General features: G+C 44.7%; 1 protein-coding gene across 7 annotated transcripts in view; it reads right to left on the minus strand.

Moving 5' to 3' along the window:
- The window catches only part of SUDS3 (SDS3 homolog, SIN3A corepressor complex component), a 374,523-nt gene that overhangs the window by 343,067 nt on the left and 8,804 nt on the right, over positions 1 to 22,652 (minus strand). For all 7 annotated transcript variants that reach the window (XR_009497248.1, XM_059894291.1, XM_059894290.1 and 4 more), the window contains 6 exons: positions 22,437 to 22,456; positions 21,047 to 21,203; positions 12,451 to 12,546; positions 11,458 to 11,519; positions 11,272 to 11,293; positions 9,986 to 10,091 (listed from right to left, as the gene is read on the minus strand). Coding sequence is in view for 6 of the 7 variants with exons in the window: in XM_059894291.1 (XP_059750274.1) it covers positions 9,986 to 10,091; positions 11,272 to 11,293; positions 11,458 to 11,519; positions 12,451 to 12,546; positions 21,047 to 21,203; positions 22,437 to 22,456 (463 nt within the window). In the remaining variant the exon portion in view is untranslated. The remainder of the gene's footprint in view (positions 1 to 9,985; positions 10,092 to 11,271; positions 11,294 to 11,457; positions 11,520 to 12,450; positions 12,547 to 21,046; positions 21,204 to 22,436; positions 22,457 to 22,652) is intronic.

Below are 22,652 nucleotides of genomic sequence, written 5' to 3' on the forward strand. Positions count from 1 at the left end.
AAAAGGTTGCGGGGGGGGGGGGGGATTCAGAATATGTTTAGACACCAAAAAATGTTAAAAGAACAATAAAAATAAAGTTAAATTAGTAAAAATGTACATTATCCCTTTTTTTTGCCAATTAACCTGTTTTACAAGCTACAACTCATTTCTGCTGAAAAAATACTTTAAATAGCCTCAGAGAACAAGCCCCAAATGTCAAATTGACTTTATTACTAATGGAAATCCTGACCTGGGAATCCCTACAGTTAAGTTCTTAAAGCTCTGCCTCTACTGTTAAACCTGACAAACTAGAACCACTGCTACTATTATGGAAAAAAGCAATGTCTTTAGAAGGTGGGTCAAAAAGTGGGGCAGGGAAGGGGTAGAATGAATTTAATTTTGTATCCTACTGGGAATCCTGATATTAATGTGTCATTTCCCAAAAAAAACCCATGAATACCATGTTACAACTACAGGACTTCAAGGAATCCCAATTCCAGCTATAAACAGTCACTGTTTTGAGTTAATAATCTCTCGTGTCAGGCAAAGCCTGGAGGGTTAAATCCACCCATGCAAGTGGGTGACTTCACTGAATTCACTTCAGCAGTGCTGGATTTAAAGTGAGGAAAGAAAAAACAGTCCACTGGCACCATCAGTGAGTTCCTTTAAAATCTCAGCTACTTTCGCAGTACTTTCTAAGAAGAGTCATTAGTTCAAATCAAAATGTGAGGAAAACTTACAGCAGGATATAAAATGTCTTAAAAGCAGTATAAGACCCAGGACAAGGGAAAACGCTTATCTTTCAAAATGAAATGTAGCTTGATAAGCGTTCAGGCCAAGATGGGAAGCCCGAACCATGCTCATTTTGCTGAAGTCATTTAAAACTGAATGAAACATGTTTTGCCAGAAATACTGTTTCACCAAAATACTCCACATCACTGGAAAGAGCAGAAAGTGATTCAGCCGACCTCTCAGCCACAGGCCACAACTTCTGGAAAAGAAGGAAGAATGAAAGCCTCCAAACTGCCAAGGACACAAAAGCCAAACATCAGGAGCCTGGTGAGACGCGAGAAGCCGGCCCTGTAGAGGACTCCTGGCAAACACCTTCCAGATGCAGTGGGAAGGGAGGGGCCCGCCTTTCAGCAGATGAGTCATGAACCTGACCTCCAAGGCCAAGGAAGCGAAACACAAAGAATACAGAAAACAACAGTCTCAATATTTAACAAGAGAGTAAGCAACTTTAAAGTCACTAAAATAGTAAAATGCTCCGAGACACTTTACAGATTTCTGCCGCCACTGGGAGAAAGACAGTGATGGTGACATTCCTTCAAAATGCTTAGGTGATCTACCACATCCCACCTGACCACTGTCTACATTATGAAACACCAGTCACCATGGGTCCTTTCTTTAGAAAAACAAGAATTTTATTTTACTGCATTTTCACCCTCAAGACATGTCTCACAAAGTCTAAGGATTAAGCCTTAGAAGGAGGAAGATCAGAAACAATGCAATGACAAAACAAACATCATTTGAAATATCACATGGCTTTAAGACTCACAGATCCGTAAAAATGTTAGTGATAAATCTCATCGTTTTTGAAGATGGTTCTTATGTGTGGGCTTGATCTTTAAAGGTTATTTGGTTTTCATTATTAGAAACATTTTTCATTTTATTTTGCCCCTCAGTGTGTTGAGCTGTCAGGGCCTGACACCTAGTGGTGCTGTGTTCTGATAAGCTATGTTAGGACACAACATAACTGGCCTCTTAGAAAAACAGTCGGCAAATGACAGGGGCAGAAGTCACTAAGATCGGGGTTACAGGGGGCGGAGTCAAGATGGCATACTAGGAGGATGCAGAATTCGCATCTCCTCACAACTAGGGCACATACCAGGCACCAGTGGGGGACCATGGACACCTAAGGGGACGGGAGGAACCCCCAGCAACCAGGTAGGACGTGGGGCCTGGGGGGAGTGAAGGGGGAGGAGAAGTGGAGGCAGGACAGGACTGGTGCCCCTGAGGGGCGGCTGGGGGAGGGGAAGGGATCCCTCGCCCGAAGGGGTAGATTGGGGAACCATTAAGAGGGCAGAGGATCAAAAGGGAGGGTGGCCAGGTTCCCCCTGCCCACTTGGGCCCCCAGGAACCTGCTGAGATCCCGGGCCTGATCCTCTGCCCACGGAGGTGCCCTCCAGCCACACGGGTCCTGAGGGAGTGGGAGGGAGGGAAGGGGGAGCAAAAGTAAAGGCCAGACCTCTGGGACCAGCACCCCTGAGGGGCGACTGGGGGAGGGGAGGAGTTCCTACACCCAGCAGGACCCACCCACGGTTAGGGGTCCAGCGACCGGGGAGACCCTGGGGGAGACGGTGGGGGAGGGGCGCAAAGGAACGGAAGGGAATGGGGCCAGCGCTTTCCCTGTCCTCTTAGGCACCGGGGAGCCTGCTGGGCTCCCGGTCCTAATCCCCTGCCCTCGGGGCCTCCCTTTTGCCACGCAGAGCCCAAGCCCCGCCCCCCACCCCCACCCAGGGCCCCACCCCTACACTGGGGGACCCCCTCCAATGCCCTGGGCCTAAACCCCACCCACACACCCTCCCGCAGGGCTCTACCTCCAAACTCTGAACTCCACTCTCCAGAGGCCCTCCATTCCACGTGCAGCCTCGCCCCTTGCGCCAGTCCTAAGCAGAGGCCCCGCCCCATGCTTGACCGTAGCCCCGCCTAGGCCCTGCCCCACGCCCAAAGTCACCCGCCCACCCACCTAGGTCCCGCCCCTGCCCAAGTTCCACCCCTGCCCAAACGCCCCCATAGGCAAGACTTTTTTTTTTTTTTTTCTTTTTTCCTCTTTTAGATTGGGGTTCTGTTTTACCTTGTTGATTCACTGTTGTTGATTCTTTTATATTTTTATTTTTCTTAATAAAGCTTTTATTTTTCTAATTTTATTTTATTCTTTATACTTTGTTATTGTTCTCTCCTTTTGGCTTGTTCCCCTCCTCCCCTTTTTTTTTCTTTTTCCTGCTGTGGTTTTATTTTACTTTGTTGCGGTTGCTTCAATTATAGTTTTATTTTGCCTACTATATTTTTTATCTTTCCAATTTTATTTTGTTTTTCATTCTTTGATATTGTACTGCTCCTTTTTGTCTTTCTTTTTTTTTTTTAACCACGCCACAAAGCTTGTGAGATCTTGGTTCCCAGGCTGGAGGTCAGGCCCAGGCTCCTATGGTGTGGGCTCTGAGTCCAAACCACTGGACTAACAGAGAACCTCAGACCCCAGGGAATATTAATCAGAGTGAGGCCTCCTGGAGGTGCTCATCTCAGCACCAAGAGCTGGCTCTATCCAACTGCCTGCAAACTCCAGTGCTGGATGTCTCAGGCCAAACAACCAGTAAGATAGGAATACAGCACCACCCATCAAAAAGAGAAGAAAAAAAAAAATGAAACGACAGAAAAATATGTTACAGATGAAGGAGCAAGGTAAAAACCTACAAGACTAAATAAATGAAGATGAAATAGGCAACCTACCTGAAAAAGAATTCAGAGTAATGATAGTAAAGATGATCCAAAATCTCGGAAACAGAATGGAGAAAATATAAGAAACACTTAACAAGGATCTAGAACAACTAAACAGCAAACAAACAGTGATGAACAATGCATTTACTGAAATTAAAAATACTCTAGAAGGACTCAATAGCAGAATAACTGAGGCAGAAGAACGGATAAGTAAGCTAGAAGATAAAATGGTAGAAATAACTGCCAGAGAGCAGAATAAAGAAAAAAGAATGAAAAGAACTGAGGAGTCTCAGAGACCTCTGGGACAATATTAAATGTACCAACAATCAAATTATAGGAGTCCCAGAAGAAGAAGAGAAAAAGAAAGGGACTGAGAAAATATTTGAAGAGATTATAGTTGAAAACTTCCCTAATATGGGAAAGGAAATAGTCAATCAAGTCCAGGAAGCACAGAGAGTCCCATACAGGATAAAACCAAAGAGAAACATGCCAAGACACATATTAATGAAACTATTAAAAATTAAATACAAAGAAAAAATATTAAAAGCAGCAAGGGAAAAGCAACAAATAATATACAAGGGAATCCCTATAAGGTTAACAGCTGATTTTTCAGCAGAAACTCTGCAAGCCAGAAGGGAGTGGCAGGACATATTTAAAGTGATGAAGGACAAAAACCTACAACCACGATTACTCTACCCAGCAAGGATCTCTTTCAGATTTGATGGAGAAATTAAAACCTTTACAGACAAGCAAAAGCTAAGAGAATTCAGCACCACCAAACCAGCTTTACAACAAATGCTAAAGGAACTCTCTAGGCAGGAAACACAAGAGAAGGAAAAGACCTATAATAATAAACCCAAACCATTAAGAAAATGGTAACAGGAACATACATATCGATAATTACCTTAAATGTAAATGGATTAAAAGCTCCAACCAAACGCACAGGCTCGCTGAATGGATGCAGAAACAAGACACCTAAATATGTTGTCTACAAGAGACCCACTTCAGACCTAGGAACATATACAGACTGAAAGTGAGGGGGTGGAAAAAGACATTCCATGCAAAAGGAAATCAAAAGAAACCTGGAGTAGCAATTCTCATATCAGACAAAATAGACTTTAAAATAAAGACTACTACAAGAGACAAAGAAGAACACTCCATAATGATCAAGGGATCAATCCAAGAAGAAGATATAACAATTGTAAATATTTATGCACCCAACATAGGAGCACCTCAATACATAAGGCAAATGCTAACAGCCATAAAAGGGGAAATCAACAGTAACACAATCATAGTAGGGGACTTTAACACCCCACTTTCACCAATGGACAGATCATCCAAAATGAAAATAAATAAGGAAATACAAGCTTTAAATGATACATTAAACAAGATGGATTGAATTGATATTTATAGGACATTCCATCCAAAAAGAACAGGATAAACTTTCTTCTCAAGTGCTCATGGAACATTCTCCAGGATAGGCCATATCTTGGGTCACAAATCAAGCCTTGGTAAATTTAAGAAAACTGAAATCGTGTCAAGTATCTTTTCTGACCACAACGCTATGAGACTAGATATCAATTACAGGAAAAAGCTGTAAAAAATACAAACACATGGAGGCTAAACAATACGCTACTTAATAACCAAGAGATCACTGAAGAAATCAAAGAGGAAATCAAAAATTACCTAGAAACAAATGACAATGAAAACACAACAACCCAAAACCTATGGGATGCAGCAAAAACAGTTGTAAGAGGTTAAGTTTATAGCAATACAATCCTACGTCAAGAAACATGCAAAATCTCAAATAAACAACCTAACCTTACACTTAAAGCAATTAGAGAGAGAAGAACAAAAAAACCCAAAGTTAGCAGAAGGAAAGAAATCATAAAGATCAGATCACAAATAAATGAAAAAGAAATGAAGGAGACAATAGCAAAGATCAATAAAACTAAAAGCTGGTTCTTTGAGAAGATAAACAAAATTGATAAACCATTAGCCAGACTCATCAAGAAAAACAAGAAGACTCAAATCAACAGAATTAGAAATGAAAAAGGAGAAGTAACAACTGACACTGCAGAAATACAAAGGATCATGAGACATTACTACAAGCAACTATATGCCAAGAAAATGGACAACCTGGAAGAAATGGACAAATTCTTAGAAAAGCATAACCTTCCAAGACTGAACCAGGAAGAAACAGAAAATATAAACAGATCAATCACAAGCACTGAAATTGAAACTGTGATTAAAAATCTTCCAACAAACAAAAGTCCAGGACCAGATGGCTTCACAGGCGAATTCTATCAAACATTTAGAGAAGAGCTAACACCTATCCTTCTCAAACTCTTCCAAAATACAGCAGAGGGAGGAACACTCCCAAACTCATTCTACGAGGCCATCATCATCCTGAAACCAAAACCAGACAAAGATGTCACAAAGAAAGAAAGCTACAGGCCAATATCACTGATGAACATCGATGCAAAAATCCTCAACAAAATACTAGCAAACAGGGCTTCCCTGGTGGCACAGTGGTTGAGAGTCTGCCTGCCAATGCAGGGGACACGGGTTTGAGCCCTGGCCTGGGAGGATCCCACGTGCTGCGGAGCAACTGGGCCTGTGAGCCACAATTACTGAGCCTGCGCGTTTGGAGCCTGTGCTCCGCAACAAGAGAGGCCGCGATAGTGAGAGGCCCGCACACCGCGATGAAGAGTGGCCCCCGCTCGCTGCAACTGGAGAAAGCCCTCGCACAGAAACGAGGACCCAACACAGCCAAAATAAAATAAATAAATAAATAAAGAAGGAAGGAAGAAACTATTTAAAAAAAAAAATACTAGCAAACAGAATCCAACAGCACATTAAAAGGATCATACACCATCATCAAGTGGGGTTTTTCCCAGGAATGCAAGGATTCTTCAATACACGCAAATCAATCAGTGTGATAAGCCATATTAACAAACTGAAGGATAAAAACCATGTGACCATCTCAAGAGATGCAAAAAGAGCTTTCAACAAAATTCACCACCCATTTATGATAAAAACTCTCCAGAAAGCAGGCATAGAGGGAACCTACCTCAACATAATAAAGGCCATATATGACAAACCCACAGCCAACATCATTCTCAATGATGAAAAACTGAAACCATTTCCTCTAAGATCAGGAACAAGACAAGGTTGTCCACTTTCACCACTATCATTCAACATAGCTTTGGAAGTTTTAGCCACAGCAATCAGAGACGAAAAAGAAATAAAAGGAATCCAAACTGGAAAAGTAGAAGTAAAACTGTCACTGTTTGCAGATGACATGATACTATACATAGAGAATCCTAAAGATGCACAGAAATTTCTTTTATTCCTATACATTAATGATGAAAAATCTGAAAGAGAAATTAAGAAAACACTCCCATTTACCACTGCAACAAAAAGAATAAAATACCTAGGAATAAACCCACCTAAGGAGACAAAAGACCTGTATGCAGAAAACTATAAGACACTGATGAAAGAAATTAAAGATGATACCAACAGCTGGAGAGATATACCATGTTCTTGGATTGGAAGAATCAACATTGTGAAAATGACTATACTAACCAAAGCAATCTACAGATTGAATGCAATCCCTATCAAACTACCACTGGCATTTTTCACAGAACTAGAACAAAAAATTTCACCATTTGTATGGAAACACAAAAGACCCTGAATAGCCAAAGCAATCCTGAGAAAGAAAAACGGAGCTGGAGGAATCAGGCTCCCTGACTTCGGACTATACTACAAAGCTACAGTAATCAAGACAGTATGGTACTGGCACAAAAACAGAAATATAGATCAATGGAACAGTATAGAAAGCCCAGAGATAAACCTACGCACATATGGTCACCTTATCTTTGATAAAGGAGGCAAGAGTATACAATGGAGGAAAGACAGCCTCTTCAATAAGTGGTGCTGGGAAAACTGGACAGCTACATGTAAAAGAATGAAATTAGAACACTTCCTAACACCATACACAAAAATAAACTCAAAATGGATTAAAGACCTAAATGTAAGACTGGACACTATAAAACTCTTAGAGGAAAACATAGGCAGAACACTCTACGACATAAATCACAGCAAAATCGTTTTTAATCCACCTCCTAGAGAAATGGAAATAAAAACAAAAATAAACAAATGGGACCTAATGAAACTCAAAAGCTTTTGCACAGCAAAGGAAACCATAAACAAGACGAAAAGACAACCCTCAGAATGGGAGAAAATATTTGCAAATGAAACAACCGACAAAGGATTAATCGCCAAAATTTACAAGCAGCTCATGCAGCTCAATATCAAAAAAACAAACAACCCAATCCAAAAATGGGCAGAAGACCTAAATAGACATTTCTCCAAAGAAGATATACAGATTGCCAACAAACACATGAAAAGATGCTCAACATCACTAACCATTAGAGAAATGCAAATCAAAACTACAGTGAGGTATCACCTCACACCAGTCAGAATGGCCATCATCAGAAAATCTACAAACAACAAAGGCTGGAGAGGGTGTGGAGAAAAGGGAACCCTCTTGCACTGTTGGTGGGAATGTAAATTGATACAGCCACTATGGAGAACAGTATGGAGGTTCCTTAAAAAACTAAAAGTAGAACTACCATATGACCCAGCAATCCCACTACTGGGCATATACCCTGAGAAAACCATAATTCAAAAAGAGTCATGTACCACAATGTTCATTGCAGCTCTATTTACAATAGCCAGGACATGGAAGCAACCTAAGTGTCCATCGACAGATGAATGGATAAAGAAGATGTGGCACATATATACAATGGAATATTACTCAGCCATAAAAAGAAACGAAACTGAGTTATTTGTAGTGAGTTGCATGGACCTAGAGTTGGTCATACAGAGTGAAATAAGTCAGAAAGAGAAAAAGAAATACCGTATGCTAACACATATATATGGAATCTAAAAAAAAAAAAAAAAATGGTTCGGATGAACCTAGGGGCAGGACAGGAATAAAGACACAGATGTAGAGAATGGACTTGAGGACACGGGGAGGGGGAAGGGTAAGCTGGGATGAAGTGAGAAAGTAGCACTGACATATATACACTACCAAATGTAAAACAGATAGCTAGTGGGTAGCAGCTGCATAGCACAGGGAGATCAGCTCGGTGCTTTGCAACCACCTAGAGAGGTGGGATAAGGAGGGTGGGAGGGAGACAAAAGAGGGAGGGGATATCGGGATATATGTATGCATACAGCTGATTCACTTTGTTATAAAGCAGAAACTGACAACATTGTAAAGCAATTATACTCCAATAAAGATGTTAAAGAAAAAAAAAAAAAAGATCAGGTTTACAGACAGAGCCAGCCTTCACCGTCCAATGTGTTATTAACTCACTGCAGCCTCAGAGGTGGAACTGATTTATTTCAGGCATCACCAGGTCTCTAAGCATTTTTCCCAACTTCTGAAGTACAACATTATAAGGTTATCAACTAACACAGTGTTGGGGTTTTTTAAGAAAGCTCAAAATATTCAAAATAACCACAACTCTAATTTTGGAATTTTGGGTTAAATAAATATATTGAAACTCAAAAAAATCATATAACCATTATAAATGACAATTAAAGAGAGCATACAATAACCCAGAAAAACATAAACAAGTGGAAAGGCAGCACGCAATTATGTGTCCACCATGACTTAACCTGAGTGAGACTATGCCTGCATGTGGGGAATGAATAAAAGGAAGAAATTCGAATTTAAAGAAATGGTGGCAGGGTCCAGGTGACTAAACACCTAGGAGAACGCCTAGTCACAGAGCAAACAGTAAATATTTGTTGAAAGAGTAAATGCATGAGGTATTTGTTTTACACATTGTTTTGCCATTTTCTTCCCAATGAAAACTCTGGTGGTCTGAAGGTTTCAAACCGTCTTCAATCTAAACTAGTAACGTTTTAGGATACACCTCCCCCGATTATTTTTCCTGGAACACTCGTGCTGCAGGACGTTGCATGCAACAGGGTACCTCAGTCAAATAAACAACACCTAATAACATCTCAGAAATTCACAGTGTACATTAGCATATCAGAGGACCCAGAGTGCTACAATGATGAAACCCGTTGGTATTAGCTAACATGGCCATTCCCCCAAACTCATCTGACCACAAAATCCTTTCTTCCACAGAACTCCTATTAATTTTAGCACACAGGGGTGCAGTTAAGAGGTGGCAGAGGGGGACATAAGCCCTCATCCCAGTCTACAGGGGCACAAGTTCTAGTACAGTGACAGCAGCATGGAGCAAGAAGGGGGCCACTACCAGAAGAACACATTTTGGGGAAACACTGCCTTCAGAGAGCTAAAAAGCCGTATCGATCCAAGACTCCTGACAACTTCTAAATGCTCCTCCACCTTTAGTTAAGCAGCAGCCATGCTCTGAAATAACAACTATAGACAGCCCCAGCCCTCTTTCCAAATGGTTCTTTTGAGATTCTAACGAGTAATCTGTGTTTACCAAGAACATACCATCTTTTATCATAGTACAGTTTGCCATCTTCTATCCGTGCTTCAAACCTCTGGGCTGGAGACTCTGCAGGTGTGGCGGGCAAGTGTTCGGGAGAGGACGGGGATGCTGGAGGAACCAAAGAGATATTTCAGTGACGAAGCGGGGCATGAGCACGCGAGTCCATCAGCTAACATGCTTTCACTGAAATGCTATTAAAAAGGGGGAAACAATCATGATCAAGTCCTTACAGTTGTAATAAATGGGAATTCAACAAAATTCTTGTACATCACATCTAACTTAATCCTTAAAGCAACTCTGTGAGGAAGGCAAGGCAAAGAGTAACCTCACCACACAGAAGGGAAACTGAAACCTGAGGCTCGGGCAGGCTAAGGGGTTTGCCCAAGGTGACTCAGAGCAGGTCTATAACAACACTGATCATCAGAAGCTCCAATGGCGAGAACCAGGAAAATCTCTTTAAATTTATAAAGATGAAATCATTTCTAGAAATATTTATTACAAGGCAGAGCAGGTTACCGGGCATGTATGGAGTCAAGCTAACACACTGCTGATAACCGCAGTGGGTTCAAATCGTCTAAATTCACACACTCACAAAACCCCCTCCCCACCAGGCCTTCAGAAACTCAGGACGTCTCTGTGGACCATGGCAGCTCTCAGGAGGGAATTATCTAGAGCGAGAAGAATCTTGTTTTCTTTCACAAGACTTGGCTGGTAGAGGGATGTGTAAGTAATCACAGTGCTTAAAACCAAAAAAAAAAAAAAAAAAAAAGCCTTGTCAGTTCAGAATTCTATTTTGCAGCCTAGCAATGACCCTTAAGCGCTGCTCTGAATGGAAGCACCCTGAACACTGGGCCAGTCTCTTCTGTAAGCTGGGACTGGGAGAAGCCCGAGAGGCCGTTACTGGAAGCAGGCTGCGAAAAGCCACTGGATAAGCATGCCTAGTACTGAACTCCACAAAGCAACTCACGCTGCAAAATCCTTCTGGTTTCATTTTCAGAAATGCATGTGTACTTCAATCTTATGCCTGATGCCTACACAGAAGGAAATGTCTCTCTTAAAATAAATCCTAAGGAAAAGACAAAGTAACTTTAACATAGCAGGATTAAAAAAAAATAAATCAGGGGAGGGTACACATGAGGTCCACTCCAGTTTTCATGATGACTGCTCTTAGGCAAATGATGAACGTTTTGTTTTTGAAAACTGCAACAACTCCCTGTCAGGTATTCACATGCTTTTCCAACAATATGATAAAAAGATTGCACGAATGCCAGTAACATCGTGCACTTACCTGGTCTCTTGGGTGACTTCAGCTGTAAGAAGAACAACAAAAAAATCTTAGAGAAAATCATTTCAGACACAACTTAAGGTGTCAAAGGTATCAAAGTGATTTAACAAGTAACAATGTGAACAAAATAAAGCAGAAAACCCACATCAAGCCTAAGCTTTCAAATGAATCAAAAAAATCAAACTGTACCTTATTTAATGTTCTCAGATCCTCCATGATCTGTTCATCTGTTAACAAATAGTTTAGCTGGGGTGTTCAGAGTTAAAGGAATGTGTCTGTAAAGGATGGTTTCCAAGCAAATAAACAAAATGGTGCCAGCGTGTGAGAATGTACAAAGTGAGAGTTTGTTCCACCATGCTTCTACAGTTTGCCTCTTGGAATTTTTTGATCCTCTTACTAAACGTCATGAAGCCAGGTATCTAAAAGAATTCACATACCCCCCATCTTACAAACTTCTATGGTAAGAAGGTGAAATGAGACCCCATAGGTAACTACAACAGTGAGAGTCCAGGCCACAGTAAAGAACTTCATCCTCAATTTGTGAAGTGCTTTTGTTCCAAAGATCTGAGACTTCCACACAGGAACAGGATTAATCTTGCCTAACAGCTTCAATTCTCAGATGGTAAGATGAAGGGAACGTGAAGTTATGCCCCTTCCTCGTGGCAGACAAATAACAAAACCATTTTGTACAAATGGCTACTTATTATCTCCTCGAGAGGCTGGAAACAACACTCCCTCATGTGTCCCCTTCCCATTCCCACCGTTATGATTAAAGGGGCTTCTTGATGTCCGACTGAAATCTTTTGCTTTAATTAAACAACAGTTTGCAATCCACTGTTTGGGGGATATAGCTGACGGAAGTACGAAAGGCAAGTATTACGGTCCTCACTTCACAGGTGGGAAAATCTAAGGCATGTGAATCTCCCAGTGAGTGTTAAAACCAGCACAGAGTCCCTTTCCAAATAACTGCTATCTATAAATTCCTCCCACTCAAAGCAGTAACAATTGAGGACTCCAATCATAAAATGGCCATCCCCTATCTCCTGGATAAATACATGTGCTTTCCAACCAAACATGACAATTTCTGAAGGACAACGGCCATGTGTATTCTATCAAATGGAAAAGCAAAGGATTCAACAGTCTAAAGGTAAAAAAGTGATTAAGGCTTGATGCAACGGATATCAGGAGCAGGTTTTCGCCTCTTGTCTGGGATGGGGACAGGATCATTTGGTCGCCTCCGCAACTTTCTGGTCATGATGGGTTTCACTTCCATAGAATCTGTGGCAAGAATGGAATGGGTAAATCTATCCAACTCCAACCTGAAGTCAGCAAGAATTCGCAGCGTAAGAGTATCAGCCCCAGAGCCACCCAATCAGAAATGTTTTATCGGGGACGTCTGGTCCACACGTGGCCCGAGTCAGACACCGTATCACACTTTCGAGGGGCCTGTGCTCAGGAGACTCAGACCTGCTGACCTAAGAGCACAACCCTCTCAGAGACACAGCCCCGTCCTGCAGCCTCCCACTGCAGCCACGGCTGGCATCTCTCCGGCTCCCTGGAAACTAGAAATTTTCCTCTCCCTCCCTCAAATCAAGAGGCCACAGGGCAGTAGGCTCTTGGGACAGGAAGGAACCTTCGGGTCGGCTCAGCTGACTAATTCCCGCTGTTCCCGCAGAGGGTGGGTAAACCAGAGCCCACCGGCATAAAAGGCCCTTTGAGAGGCCTCTGGCCTCAGGCCCAACATTTTTACTTGAGATTTACAAACCTGGGCTCTTTTCATTTTACTTTATAACCTTTTGTGACTACTTGACTATCCAGACTGATACCCGGAGGGCTCCTGAGAAAGGCCTCCTTTCCTCCTCCTTGACTCACCCCCTCACTGCACACTCTCCCCCCCCCCCCCCCCCCCGCCGTGGCCACACAGATCTCTCCTTCTCTCCTGCTCTGCCTCCTTGGCGTTCTTCTCGCTGGCCTGCTCCTTAGACACCGGGGCTCCGCGGGGCCCCGTCGGTTCTCGGCCTGGATCCCGGTGACTCTCCCGTCCGCAGCCACCCTGCTGCACGGCATCCCACACCCCACGACGGCACACACTCTTCTCCAGGTTCCACATGAACCCACTTCTCCCCCAAGTCTCAGGCCCCAAGGCCATCTCCCCAACGACCCACCCTTCCCGGCCGGAGCCAACTGCCATCTGCGACTTGTTTTCCTTCACCCACACGTCAGATCCACCAGATAATGGCCGTTCTGCCTTTGAACCGCCTCTCAACTCCATCCCCTCATCATACCCTCGTCTCCCTCAAAGGGATCTTCCTAAGACACAAACCGGATCATTTAGCACATCACTCTTCCTAGGAAACGTTTCAATGGCTCGCCATTGGCTACTGAATAAAGGCCGTGTCTCCCTTCCAGTCTCCCTCCCTTCTCCTTCCTTCACACAGAGCCTGGGAACAAGCTTTCAGCTATTCTGTTACCCAAAGGCGCCTTGCTTTTTATGCCTTCAAGCCTCTGTGTGCTGTCCTCTGCCTACCCTCCTCTTTTCTGCCCAGAAACTCCTACACAACATCCTTTGAGAGCCAGCTCAACACTCCCCCTGCTGTGATGGCTTCCACAGAGTCACGCCACCTTCCCGTAACCAGAGCATCTGTACAAACCCCTACCACCAACCGCCAGCGTCTGGGACATTCCCCCAGCAGACGCATGGATTCCACCCCATCGCTGAGCGATAGTTCTGGCGCACGGGAGGGGCTGGCTACACGGGGTTTCCTGCAGAACTAGATGAGGTCAAGTCTGATGATGAGATGCAGTTAATTCATGACTACGCATCCTATGTGCAGGGCAGACAGGACAGCCTTAGGGAATTCAACGTAGCCTGTCCACCATGGCAACTCCCGAGACCCGAGAGGCCTTGGTTTGTGCGAACAAAGTCAAAAGACATTTCTGCGTGTTGCTCTTAAGAAGAGAAATGGGCAATACTGACTTTTCTCCCCTAGGAATGGAGGTAAAGTGATCAGAACCAGTGACCTAATGAACATTCATAAAGGTGTATTCAGAAGTTGGGACGGAAGGAAGGAGGACAAACACGCACCCACCCCTGGGAAAGGGGGGGCCTTCTCCCTAAAAGACACCTCTTACCCTATGCTGAGATGCCACCCTTCTCCAGTTTCTTACTGGCCGGTTGGGTGGGTATCCCTGCGGCAGCTGTGTGACGTAAGGCAGGCTGCATAAATACTCTTAACGTCTCAAGTTTCCTCATCCATAAACTGGAAATATCAATAACACTTCCCTCGCAGGGTGCTGTGAAGATTACATGACATGATACATGTGAAACCCTCAACATAGTGCCTGGCATAATGAGAGTTCAATCAATGCTAGTTTTTATTATCATGTTCTTGGCCAGGAAAAAAATCATACAAAGATCTTTTTGAAAAGTCAAGGCACAAATAGCTGAAACAGAAGTTATACACTTGAAGAAAAGTGATGTCAACAGTGAGGCTTTGCAACATTCAGACCTAATTTGGAAGACCAAAGAGCACCAGAGAAAAGGCACCAGAGACAACAGCCAAGTGTGCCCTACCCTCCAGGGGTGGGAGATGCATGATGGAAGCAAGCAAAAGTAGAGCTGAAAGGATCTGGGAATAAGCCGGTCTGACCATGGCCAAAAAACTCAGAAAAAAATAACTCCATCACTCACAAAGCAGAAAACATAATCAAATTCTCCGTATGAGACGGTGAAAATCAATCCACATTATTGGTCTAGTGACGGTAATAACCTAATCAGTTTACCCAAAAGACTACTTCAGCACAAGGAAGGTGCTCTGAAGAAGCCGCTAAAATTAATTAGCACGTCCCCATCACCAGCCAGGAGAGTGAGTGAGGAGGGAGCAGTCCTGGCCAGGGGTCCAGGTGGAGGATGTGATTTGAGGGGAAGAGCAACATGTAAGTATCACAGCCCAGAACTACACAGTATGATTACCTACTTAACTCACTTTGTTCCAATCCCAGCCAGGTATGCATGGTCAGCTTCCACAGACGATTTTTTCATAGAAAGATGGGATGTGCTGACCACCTGGGTCTGAGTGGGCCTGGAAATCCTATTTCTCACCAGAAGAAACAGGCTGGCAGGCTGGGTTTGTTTGTTTGTTTATTTATTTATTTTTAACATCTTTATTGGAGTATAATTGCTTTACAATGGTGTGTTAGTTTCTGCTTTATAACAAAGTGAATCAGCTATACATATACATATATCCTCATATCTCCTCCCTCTTGCGTCTCCCTCCCACCCTCCCTATCCCACCCCTCTAGGTGGTCACAAAGCACCGAGCTGATCTCCCTGTGCTATGCGGCTGCTTCCCACTAGCTATCTATTTTACATTTGCTAGTGTATATATGTCCATGTCACTCTCTCACTTCATCCCAGCTTACCCTTCCCACTCCCCATGTCCTCAAGTCCATTCTCTATATGTGTCTTTATTCCTGTCCTGCCCCCTAGGTTCTTCAGAATTTTTTTTTTTTTTTAAGATTCCATATATATGTCTTAGCATACGGTATTTGTTTTTCTGACTTCCTTCATTCTGTATGACAGACTCTAGGTCCATCCACCTCACTACAAATAACTCCATTTCATTTCTTTTTTATGGCTGAGTAATATTCCACTGTATATATGTCAAGCTGGGTTTATTAACATCAGTCTTCTGGGAGTTTGGCCAGGAGGAGTCCCAAGGGCTCAATCTAGGTGCACTGACAAAAACCAAACTTCTGGAACTGAAACTCAGACCTTGGAGTGTGGCCACCCTGGAGAAGGCACTCCAGCAGGAAACAGCTTCCTCTCGGACACCGTGCACCAAGCACAAAGCATCTCCAACTGGCTTCAACCAGAAAGCCTCCCTAAACCAGAGGCCTATTTGTAGGTTTGCTTCCTGTGAACAAGTGGGGATAAAATCTGCAGAATCTAACTGAACCTCCAACAATTAAACCAGAGGCAGGGGAGCATCCGTGACAGAAAACACCAAGCAAGCGGTCAGACGAGGTGTGCAACTCCCCTCCACACCCCTGGGTATATGTGGCCTTGAATCGCGTAAACCCTACTGGTCTGCTCTCCAGACGGGCCTGCCGGCTAAGAAATGGGAGCGCAGGATGAGGCAGTGCTAAGCCACAGCCCTATGGAGACATAGTCCTGATAATACTAATTACCTGCAATTAACACACAACTACGGGGTACTGGCTGGCCTTTGGCTCTGCACTTCTCAAGGCAGAGTCATTCACTCCAATAGCCCACCCGCTTACAGGGCACAGATGCAGTAAAAGCTTCACTTTAACTTCACTTTAACATACTTGCACCATGAAAACAAACTCATACTTGTTTAGCTACTGAAAAATCAAAAATTAGTTGCATGGATTCAAAGGAACATCCTTTTAAGTAGGAATGTGACAGAAAAGCCTCGGTAGAGTCGACACTGCAGCAGATGGGCAATTACCCCCAAACCAGGGGCAGCGAGCCACGGGGCTGGACTGAAGGCCCGGACCAAACCCCAAGACACCCCTCTCTAATGGCAACATCACAAATCCAGGCTGCATGGTGACCACAAACAGGGGCCTGAAGTCGGGGGGGGGGGGGGTGAGGGGGAGGGGGTGGATAAAAATCAAGGTTAGGTCAGCGGTGGCCAAACCAGGGTAGGAACGAAGGGACCAATTTCCATTAGGCCACAGCTGCCTGTAACACAGGGTGCATTTCAAGAGTGAACTGATCAAGGCCCACCGCTCTGCATCCTCAGCCCCGTTCAATGGCCTGGACTCCACAACGGCATCATCAAGAAAGAGCGTCTCAGGGACAAGCCCACCCCACCCCAAATCCAGGTCCCCTCTTCCATCCTCCCTCCCCTGACATTTGTGCGGGGCCTCTCCTCCTCGCCTTGACTTCCCTGCTCACGGGCACGTGTTCCGGTGAATCTGCTCCCGTATCACTACAACCACATGTGCCTCTTAAGGTTTTACAATCAGTGAAAACCAGCCTGACACATCTTTACTTTCATTTATTTAGGATCCCCCTCTCTCAAAACTACCTCACACTGGGGAAAGCACAGAAACCGTGTCAGTCTTGTAACTATGAGGACATAAGCTCCTCGAGGACAGAGACCTCCCTATCAACCTCATTCTGTGAAGCACTTGGATCACAGGAGTCCACGGGATTTAGAGTCGGTATAATGCGGTGGTTAAGAGAACATGCTTGGGGCCCGAGGCTGGCTTACACACCACCTCACTGGGGCACTCGGAGCAAACGGCTCCGTTCCTGCACGCCTGCCCCGCCAAGTCGTCACAGGAGTCTCAGGAGCTGAATGAGGTCACAGCTTCCCCGGCCCTTAGTGCCCACTCTGCGTGCCAGCCACTCGGGGCACCATCTCCTCTCACCTCTACACCAAACCTCCACAGCGGGTTCTATCGTGTCCTTGCCAAATGACAAAACTCCGCCACAGAACCAAGTTCACGTCTGGGCTGTGATTCATCCACATCTGTCAGCCTTCAGCAGCAGCTGTAGTATTTTTATATTATACCTGGCTCGATGTAAACACTCAGAGCTTCTGTTTGATATTATCATTACTCATGCCTCCCGCTATGAATCCAGTAACATCTTTTTTTTTTTTTTTTTAACTATTTATTTATTTATTTATTTTTGGCTGCGTTGGGTCTTCATTGCTCCGCCTGGGCTTTTCTCTAGTTGCGGCGAGCAGGGGCTACTGTTCGTTGCGGTGAGCGGGCTTCTCATTGCGGTGGCCTCTCTTGTTGCGGAGCACAGGCTCTAGGCACGCAGGCTTCAGTAGTTGTGGCTCGTGGGCTTTAGAGCACAGGCTCAGTAGCTCTCCCATGTGGCGCGTGGGGTTCATTGCTCCGCGGCATATGGTATCTTCCTGGACCAGGGCTCGAACCCGTGTCCCCTGCACTGGCAGATGGATTCTTAACCACTGCGCCACCAGGGAAGTCCCCTGAATCCAGTATCTTCTAAAGGAACCTCACAGGCTTTACTGAAGTCATGAATAACTTCCATAGGGGCCTGAGGGTTGAAAGATGCCCCTGGTGAGGCAAGAACTTAAAAAAGAAGATGAAGTGGCAGTTAGTGGGCTGTTGGCAGAAAGGAGAAAAGGTGGCTGGCATAAGGTAAGAGGACACATGAACTAAGAATGATAGAGCGCCCCACGTTTTCAAGCTCATGAAGCTCTCGTTGATTACTGGGGTTACTGAGAACCTTGGCCTCAACTGCAGAGAAAAGTCACCCTCAGGTAATTCTACCTATAACCTCACTACTCCAATTGTGGTCTGACCAACAGCATCACCAGCCCCTGAGAGGTGGTTAGAAGTGCAGGATCACTGGCTCCACCCCAGACGCCGTGAACCAGAATCTGCATTTTATCAAGACCCCCGGCTGACTCACATACGCATTCAAGGTGGGGGAATCACTGACCTATAACCCATCCCAGTTCCTCTGCCGACAGTACACCTTTCTGCCTGCACAACCCAGCTCTCCCAGGTTCTCCATCAGTGCTTCAGGCAGTGAAGAGAACGTTCCACCAATTCCCACAGATGGCTGGAAAGGCGGAAATCCTGTTTGCACAGAGCAGGTCACTGGGTATGCCCGTTTCCAATGCGTTATCTGGTTTAAGCTTCTCATCGGCCTCGTACTCCACTGTGTTTTTCAAGAGATCTTCAGGTTGAACTGGAAAAGGAGATTTTAAGAAGTATGTTTTCTGGGCAGAGCTAGGCAACACTGATACTGGGCATCAATCCACAGAAGTGAATCAGTCACTCGGAGAGAGGAAGGAAACCAGGCCTTTAAGTCGACACCGTAACAGCACCATCTGTGGAAGCGCTCATTATGCTTCTAGCTCCAGTGCCTTCTCTTTAGACGCTCCATCATGACCTTGGCAGTGCTTTCCATACCAAGGGTACCAAACGGCTTGAGGAAGGACATCGGTACCTTTAATGCCCATGGCTAGCTTTAAGCACTTCTGTAATCTATTTTACTGCCTCACAAATGACTTCCCTGCATTTATTTGTCTTTTCTACCCTGGCAGGTTTGGCCGCTCAAGTCACTGAGGATGCCTACTGTCCCCGTTAAGATTCCAGCTGTAAAACTGCCTGGCCAAACAGCGTCTATCGCTTGTCAATAATTAGGCTGCCAAATCACAGGTGAGGTGATGACAGCCTTCCCCGCAGATGGAAAGGGAGCAGCTATAAACTGACAATATTTCCCACCAGCCTAATGAAGGCTCAGAGCATCTGGTGGCTCTAACGGAGAGCGATGAGGCGTCAATGCCAGCCAGAGCCACCGTCGGAGAAGATGGTGTGCAGGTCAGAAGACAGGCACGCCGACTGGGACCGGACAAGGCACCAATCGGCTTGCAGTTTAATTAAAAAAACGTGTCAACAAGAATAAGACGGTGCTGTTCTGAAGACGTTACTTCAGCATCCATTCTCACCAAAACACATTTCTGAGCCACTGTCAGTGGTCTGCAAGGAATTCATTCCTTTTGCCAAGTCTTTCAATGAGGAAGGTATATATCAGAAGAGAGATTTTTCAAGAGTCAGACCCCTACTTTAGACACAACCACATGATCATCGCTGTATCGTGGGGACTGGAGCTAGAAGTTTGTGTCAATGGGAGGGCCATGTTAGCCAACAGCACCAGAAATACCAAAGGGGAAATACAGCTCTTAACTGTTACTTTTAGTTTCAAAGTCAGCCCCAAGGACTTACATAACAACAAGGTATTTCTTAAGGACCCCGACAAAAATCAGACATGCCAGAACTCCAGGACCTTCTGAACATGATTATAAGAGTGAAATTTTAGGGTGTGCCGAAGGCATGTCACTTACATACCCAAGTGACAAACTCACCACTGACGTGCCTTGCAATATTTGCTGATGGAAAGAAATTTTGCCAAGTTCCAAAATAGCTAGTTCAAGCCGATTCCCATCCTGTATCCTTCTCAGTGTTGTTGGTCTACATATGGCAACAGAAGAGGCAGCCCATATTGCCTCTCCCTTAAACTTGCCTACAACCTGCTGAGTTCCCATATGCGGATGACTGAATCCTAGAAGGCCAGGGAGGGACTGGCTCCGAGTCTAACGTAACTTTCCTGCCTTTACAAGAGAACGGTTCAGTTTAGCTACCCCTGCTGAAACGGTAACAACTCTTTCTGAAATGTTCACAGTAACATCCGGGGCGAAGGGATCTAATAGCACAGATGACACAGCCAAAGCCTCTGTTCTCACACCCGGGTCAAAGGAAGACAATGCCTTTTCCATAATGAAGGTAGAATGAAAAAAAACAAAAGTAGAGGGATTCCTACCACCACAGAGGGACCAGGGTAATTTGTGAATATAACCAAGATAGGAATGGCAGCCGACCCAGGAATTACATTAAATAAAGCATAAGCCTGAAGTTGCAGTCGCTATTAAAGATCTACCCTTTAATCTACCCAACACCTGTTATGTACAGGGCCCTGTACTAGGCACTCGTATTTCTAACCACAGTCTTGTAAGATAAGATATGATCAGCCCCATTTTATAGAGGGGGAAATTGGCTCAGAGGGGTTAAGTGGCTTGACTAAAGTCACACAGCCAATACAAGATAGAGCTAGAACTCTGACCCACCATGTGAAAGCCCACCCTCCTTTCAGCTCACTCTGCTCTGATGAGGAACCAACAGGAGTCAGCACCAGAGCACTGCCCTTCCCCCAGGGTCCCCCTCGGGTCTCCCAAGACCCTGCTCTGTGGTGCTTTCATACCTCCAGTCAGTTCCATCGTCAGCTTTTCATTTTCAATCATTTTCTTCTTTTCTTCTAGCTCGGCAATCAGGTTCTCTTTCAGCTCAACCTTCTTGTCTTCAAATTCTTTCACTGCCGCCTTCTTTTCTTTGATGTAATTTCTTTCCACTTGTTCAGTCTGAGCAAAAGAGAGACACAGGCTGGGGCTACACGACCCTGGCAGCCAGGGCTCCAACACAAAGCCTGGCTCTGTGCACAAGCACAAAGGAAATACGTTTACTATAAAGAAGAGAAACAGCTGCAGTCAACACACCAACTTTCAGAAACAGGGTGTCTGGGAGCAAGTTTTCCAACGAATGCGTGAAACTGAACCACACTTCTGGTTTTTATGTGCATACCTCACTCATGACTCAGATCTATTTCCTCTCTTCCACATCTTATATTTTATGGGTTGTATGTGAAAACAGAATGTAAGTTTCTCAAACAGTAAATAAACCCTTTTGAAGACACAATTTCGAAGGAAAATAGTACATTCCAGATAAAATATCTATACTTAAAATAGTTACAGGATACCAAGTCAAGACGGCCTGAGTCACTCTTTTTTTTTGACGCTTACAGTAAGATAAAGGCCAATGAGAGGGCAGGATCACTTCTTAGGTGCCTGAACCCCTAGGTACCCAAACCCTGAAATTATACTGAGTAAAATAAATGCGTAAGCATCCATTTTCCAAATCTCACTGTTGCATTAAGAACAAGGGGGCTCCTGTTGGGCTACAGCTGTGGACCCTGTGACCCCCTGGGCTGTGGCCGTGTGTGTCGCATTCACTTCAGTCCTGACACCGTTTCTCATACGCGGCTTTGATAATCTATGACCCCCCCCGCCCCCCCCACACACACACCAGCCTCCCAGAAGCAAGCACATTACCCAAGATTCCAGCCCTCATCTCTGCCTGTAGCACCGCACCTCACACACAACCAGCACTCAGACGTCTGCTGAGTGAAAGATCTTAATCCATCTTTCCGACCCAACCAGGGTTTCAGCTGTAAAACGGAGCCAATTCAGAGACCAGGCTGCTTTGAGGACCAGTATAACAAACTATTAGGCCACTGTAATTCAGACATACTCCCAAATGGCTTTAATGTGAGTTAAGCGTCGACAAGAAAGCAGTCAAGTGTGAGTATCCCCTAGCCCCTCTGTGATAAGCAGAAGCTGCCCAACCAACAAACGAATAGATGGAATTTCTGAACTGAGACCAAATGTCCTTCAGTCAAACAGAACACTGACGGAGGCTTCTGGGGGGCTTCCCAGCTGTCTACGTGGTAATGGAAGGAAAGGCCACCGGATCGGTTGGGAGAGCAAGATTCCAGTCTCAGAATGAGCCTGCAAGCCCAGAAGACCCGTGGTACTTACTTCCAGCTGGAGGAAGAGTTCTGAAAGAGATAAAACATGCAATTAGATTCACCAGGCTATGCCACCTTTCTAGACAGTGACGTTAGGATTCATTTAGAAGCAGTAATTGCTTTCTGAAAGCACGGCTGCAAGGAGAAAATGTTTCCGTCAGTAAACCGTTGACATACGTGAAGGGGTAGGATGCTAGAAGCATGCGTGTCTAGTTGAAATCTGACC

The sequence above is a fragment of the Balaenoptera ricei genome, chromosome 14 (genome assembly GCF_028023285.1).
Source record: "Balaenoptera ricei isolate mBalRic1 chromosome 14, mBalRic1.hap2, whole genome shotgun sequence".
NCBI classification, from domain to species: Eukaryota; Metazoa; Chordata; class Mammalia; order Artiodactyla; family Balaenopteridae; genus Balaenoptera; species Balaenoptera ricei.